The 5,299-nt window shown below is 46.0% G+C and overlaps 1 protein-coding gene across 1 annotated transcript; it reads right to left on the bottom strand.

Moving 5' to 3' along the window:
* Positions 1 to 60: 60 nt before the first annotated feature.
* LOC101863467 (four-jointed box protein 1-like) lies at positions 61 to 3,105 on the bottom strand. The gene has a single exon (XM_005108723.3). The coding sequence runs from the start codon at positions 2,291 to 2,293 to the stop codon at positions 449 to 451; it is 1,845 nt and encodes a 614-aa protein (XP_005108780.1). The 5' UTR covers positions 2,294 to 3,105; the 3' UTR covers positions 61 to 448.
* Between the last annotated feature and the right edge of the window lie 2,194 nt (positions 3,106 to 5,299).

The raw sequence follows: 5,299 nt of genomic DNA, 5'->3' as shown, positions 1-5,299 counted from the left end.
CACACACACACACACACACACACACACGCACGCACACACATACATACACACAAATGCACACACAAATACATACTTTCAGGAATGTATTCCTCTTCCTCGTCCCCTTTCCACAGTTTTACTTTCTGCGTCGTTTCTGTGTCGTTTCTGTGCGTTTCTGTGTCGCTCTCACATTCTCACAAGGATAGTATAATATTATTCATCCACAACACTTTTTGTACACTAACTTTATCACGCACTTAATTCCAACTTTTGGTATGTCACTAATGCATACATAAAGAGACAGAGCAGACGGCTAGCAGGCAAAATGCACATATATCGTTACATACACATACAATATGTCATCATATTACGACTTATCATAATAATAAAATTACGGAGTGGATTGTTAGGGCAAACAATAACATTTACCATGATAACGTCAACATACCAGTGGGGTGCTTAGCAAATACTATCTGTTGAAGTTTCGCTCACATGTGACTATTTGCTGGTACACGTCGTCCAATCTCTGCTTGAGAATCTTCACGTTTTTATCCGGGACCCCGGCGAGGTGCTCGTGCAGAGCCTCGTTTTCCGAGAAAAGCGCGTGCAGTTCGCTTCCTATACTCTCCGAGGCGTGGAGTCTTTTCACAGCTTGCACGGTACCCGGTCGGAACACGCATAGAGAGTGTAACAGCGACTTGTGGTACCTGAAATACTTGTCCAACAGCCGGTAGCCGTGGAAAAGGCCCGACTCGTTGTCCAGAAACACGAGCCGGCCGTCGCTGAACTTCTCCAGATTGTGAGCCGGGTTGTTCATCATCTGGTCGTTCCACTGACGGTTGAACATGTTGTTTATGACTCGGTCTAGATTAGCTGTTAGGTAGTCTAGTACGATAAGGTCAGACCACTGCACGAGCTCGCACAGCTCGTCCTTAGATTTGCCGCCGAGGTGGGCGACCGTGGGTTCGAGGCGATGATCTTCCTCTCGGAACTCGCCTGGGATGTGTGCTGGGGTGAGGTCTGGAATGAACTGGGTAAGCACCACGAGCTTGTTGTCTGCCCACTGGGCTAAAGACATGTCTAAGTGCACCGTCCGCCACTTGGGGGACAGTGCGTCGACTCGGACTAGAAGGGTAGGTGGAATGTTAGAGATATTCAGGAGTCGGGCTAGGTAATAAGAAAAGATCTCGCCCTGGATTTGATCCGTGTTCAGGCGATAACGCGCGCAGGCTTTGGACGCGTCTCGGAGGGTCAGAAGTCGGTTTTGCATCCGACCGCATCCCTCCTCCATTTTGACAACGTCCAGAGAGTCCACCCTCCTCCTCCACTGCTCCACCTCGCTCAGGGAGAAGGGGCGGGGACAAGAACTCTCCAGCTGAGGTCTCCACGTCACGCCACTGACCAGCGTGGACAAGTACGCCAAATCCTCTTCAGAGTTTTTCTGGAATGCCACTTTAGAGGTATCAAGGGTGTTATTACGACCCTCTGCACGTCTGTCGTTGTTTGTGGCGGTGTCGCTGCCTACAATATCTTTCCGGAGATTAATCGTCATTCTCAAAGCGCTATTTTTACCTCGATCTCCAGCCTGCGCGCTCTGGCGTGTCGCGTCGCCTCGGTTGAGACTTTCCTCACCCCCCGTCCCCAAAACTTTACTCGGGTGGCGAGAAGTCTGCGCTTGGTCTGACCGAACCGCCGTCTCCGGTCCAGTGGCTGCGGCCGACCCCCTGTTTTCTTTCGCTGACCGTTGTAAACCTTCGCGGGGGACATGAATCTGGCCATTGTTTGGCCTCCGCCCGCCTACAGGCCACCCGATTATCGGATTATCCCCAGGCTCGGAGTTAGCCAATAGCTTTGGCTTTGTCCCGAGCCGGCTGCCGCCGTTCCCCTTGATTGATTCTGACGAGGCTGTCTCCCCAACATCACCAGGGGGTATAACTCCACCGTGCGCACTTTGCGCAACCCGGCGCGTCTCTAAATCATTCCGATTCGCAGACGCACCATCAACACCGGTGGCGCCATCTAAAGTCTCCCCGTTGCGAGGAACTATTACGTCATTTTGAGCGTTTTTCACGAAACGCTCTCCTTTTCGAGACAGCGACTCCGACAACTTACCGCTGCCGCCTCCGACACCAGGAGAGACGACGTCGCCGTCGCTCAGGCTCCGTCTCGAACGGAACCGGAAGTGGCTGTCGGGATACCCCGGAAGGAGTGGATCCGCCGGAAGTGACGTATCGATTGGCAGCTGGAGCAGAAGTCCGAAGACGACGCCGAGAGTGAATCCGATGCCCGTCATGACGACCAACACTAGCTTCATCCTCCGCCGAGGCGCATCACAGCATGACGAGGGCCGCCCGCACGCCACACTACTCGGTCCGCCGAGGGCAAAAGTCAAAGACGACTGTACCGCTCGGCAAGGTGAGCACACGACGCGTCGGTGTCCAGCCGTCGGAACGAGATTCTTCGTCGTGGGTAAAAACGTCGGCGTTCTTCTCGACTGCCGGGCGGCTTCTTTCTTTCTCTCGTCGTTGTCGTTGTCGTCTTCGCTCACGGCCTGTCTCGCCTTGACATTCAGTCTCTGATAGAGTACCACGGTGACAGGTAGACGCAGTGCTCACACTCTTGTTGGACAAACTAGTTGGGATATCCTTGGGGGGCTAAGGGTGTGATTCCTTCTGAACGAGCGACAGGTGTTTTTACAAATTCGCCTCCTCTTGGAAGAGTCTGTTTGTTCAACAGCGTGAAGACGTTTTTGAGTGAATGATCAGAAGAACCAACCAGAAACCACGTGACATCGAGGGTATCATCAGCTGCCAGTCTCTGGAAAACAGAACAAAAAACAAATATCGTCAGATAAAGAACAAATACATGCTACTATGATCTGTATTTAGAAAAACAAAGATGCTAATTTGAGTCAAACAAAGGAATACCTTTGGCTATTGTACATCATAATATATATCTTACCCTTTCAATACTGTGAGATTAATTAGGAGGCAGGACCTCCAATTTAATATTCAACTCCGATATGACCGAACAAAATGGGTGGAGAGCCTTAGAAACTTTCCACAGCAACTTGAGTTCAGAACACCCCCGTTAGAGATACGAACCAGGGCCAACCGCTCCGTTGTCCCGCAGGATGCCAACTGAGCTACCTGTGCGCCCAGCGAGGAAACCAGTGAAAAAGGATATACTGAAATTTCCAGTGTTTCTTCTTTTAATCACAAAAATGTAATCATAGCTTTTGCTCGTCTTTGTCACTCCCATATAATGCCCTTCTTAGGTCACTGAAGCTTGCTTCAAACGGTGAGCAATTACCTCCCCGTCGAGATACAAAACTGAGAAGGAAACAAGAAGTGGGAGGAGAAAGACAGTTCAGAGTACGATCGGATTTAAATCACAATCGCCCGCAATCCGATCAAGTTAATAGCAACCAGAGCCTCGGTTGTTTGTCAGTGAGATTTTTGTAAAAGTCAAATTAGAAAAAATTGATACTAACAAATACGATTCGTTTTCACAAATTTATAATCGAGAACAAAACAGAAAAGAAAAATAATCATAATTCGGGAAACAATCATGAATATAGTAGAAACTATTTTGTCTTCGAAAGAATAATTTAGTTTGTAAGCCAAGTCATTGCGGCACGTTGAGGTGAATTGGCTTGCATGCGAATAACCGGTTGCGACAGAGCGTTATAATAAATATCCTCCATAGGATAAAATCTTTGGAAACTGGAACTCCCTGTTCAACCGAAGGAATTATTGCTCCGTTGCACGAAGCCTTCGAAATGGCCACCGAGGCATAAAACGGTTAGTTTATAAAGGACTTTATAACAAGAGTCATTAGCATCCATAAAGATCGGAATGCAGAACAAAATTACAAGAAAATGAAAATGAAATACGCATGTGCTTCATGCTGCAGAGAATACACAATGATTCTGAATAGGAAACAAAGTGCCCTCTCCACGACAGACAATGCGAATAAAACCGACATATCAAAAACAGTTCAAACTAGAATAAAAGAAAAAAGAAAAAAAGAAAGAAAAAACGCGATGAACAACACACAACTTTGCTCTACGAAATCATCCTAAAATGTTGAGAGCAGTGAAATAATAATAACCAACCTTCAGGCTTACGTTTTTCTCAAGTGAGTGCCTGAAGCCAAAAGGTTTCGTTTATCAGAATTTGCATTCCTGGAAGACGGCGCGACGCAGCGCTCCTGAATATTAATGAACTCTTTTTAATTGTTATTGGAAACAACGGAGAAACATTATAAATTATTCTACGGGCTTGGTTTCCTGTATGCTGCTCAAACAGGGACATAACTAGATTATTATTCTAACTTTGTGTCAAGGGGGCCATAATAGGATAATAATACTAGCGCCAAGAGAAAGGTAACCTGCAAAGCAATATGTATTCTATGAGGTAATAAAAATATTGTCTGACGGGCTGCATAAGACTTGTACTGTCGGAATAAAGGAGGCAAAGTTCGTAGGGACTGTGGTCTTGTTCATTTTGTCGTTGTTGTTGTAGTTGTTGTTGTTGTTGTTGTTGTTGTTGTTGTTGTTGTTGTTGTTGTTGTTGTTGTTGTTGTTGCTTTGTTTTGGGTTTTATTTAGTGTAGGTTTTTATATTACTTTTCTTTCTGTTCTTTTTTACTTTCATGTTGTTCTTTTGTTTTGTTTTCTTAGGGTTTTTATGGATTTTGTTTTCGGAGGGAGTAGTAATTACCATGCCCCTCTCTTGACTTACTTGGGATCAACACGACTGATTAATCCAAGGCCCAAGGTGAAAAGCACTGCTATAACTCACTCTTCTCTCTTGTGTTCGTTCTTTTTTCTCTTTCGTTTTCCCTTATTTCATGTTTATTTATTTGTGTTCCCTTTTAGGACTGCTTTGCTTTGTGCTTCAACATCTGTGCCAATGTGAATGAGCGTTTAAGACTGCACATCTGCGTGCATTTATCTGGCACGACTTAACGCAAAGATATATTTATGTGAATCCCAATCCCTCCTTGCTCTTTCTGTCGCTCTGCTTTCACCAATCCCTTTTTCTTCATTTCTCTTTCACTTCATCATTCTCTCTCACACATACTCTCTTTCTCTCTACTCTTCTCTTCTCCCTCTCACTCTCTCTCCCTCTCTCTCTCCATCTCTCTTCTCTTCTTTCTCTTTCTCACTCCCTCTCTCATTCTCTCTTCTCTGTCTCTACTATCTCTGTCTCTGTCTCTGACTCTCTGTCTCTCTTTTCCTTCTAAAATGTTCTACCTCGTAAAACACTACTACATGACAACCGTAAATCATTGACCAGGTCAAAACTGCACCTTTC

This window comes from Aplysia californica, unplaced genomic scaffold (genome assembly GCF_000002075.1).
Source record: "Aplysia californica isolate F4 #8 unplaced genomic scaffold, AplCal3.0 scaffold00712, whole genome shotgun sequence".
NCBI lineage: Eukaryota > Metazoa > Mollusca > Gastropoda > Aplysiida > Aplysiidae > Aplysia > Aplysia californica.
This window is presented reverse-complemented; position numbering and strand designations above follow the sequence as displayed.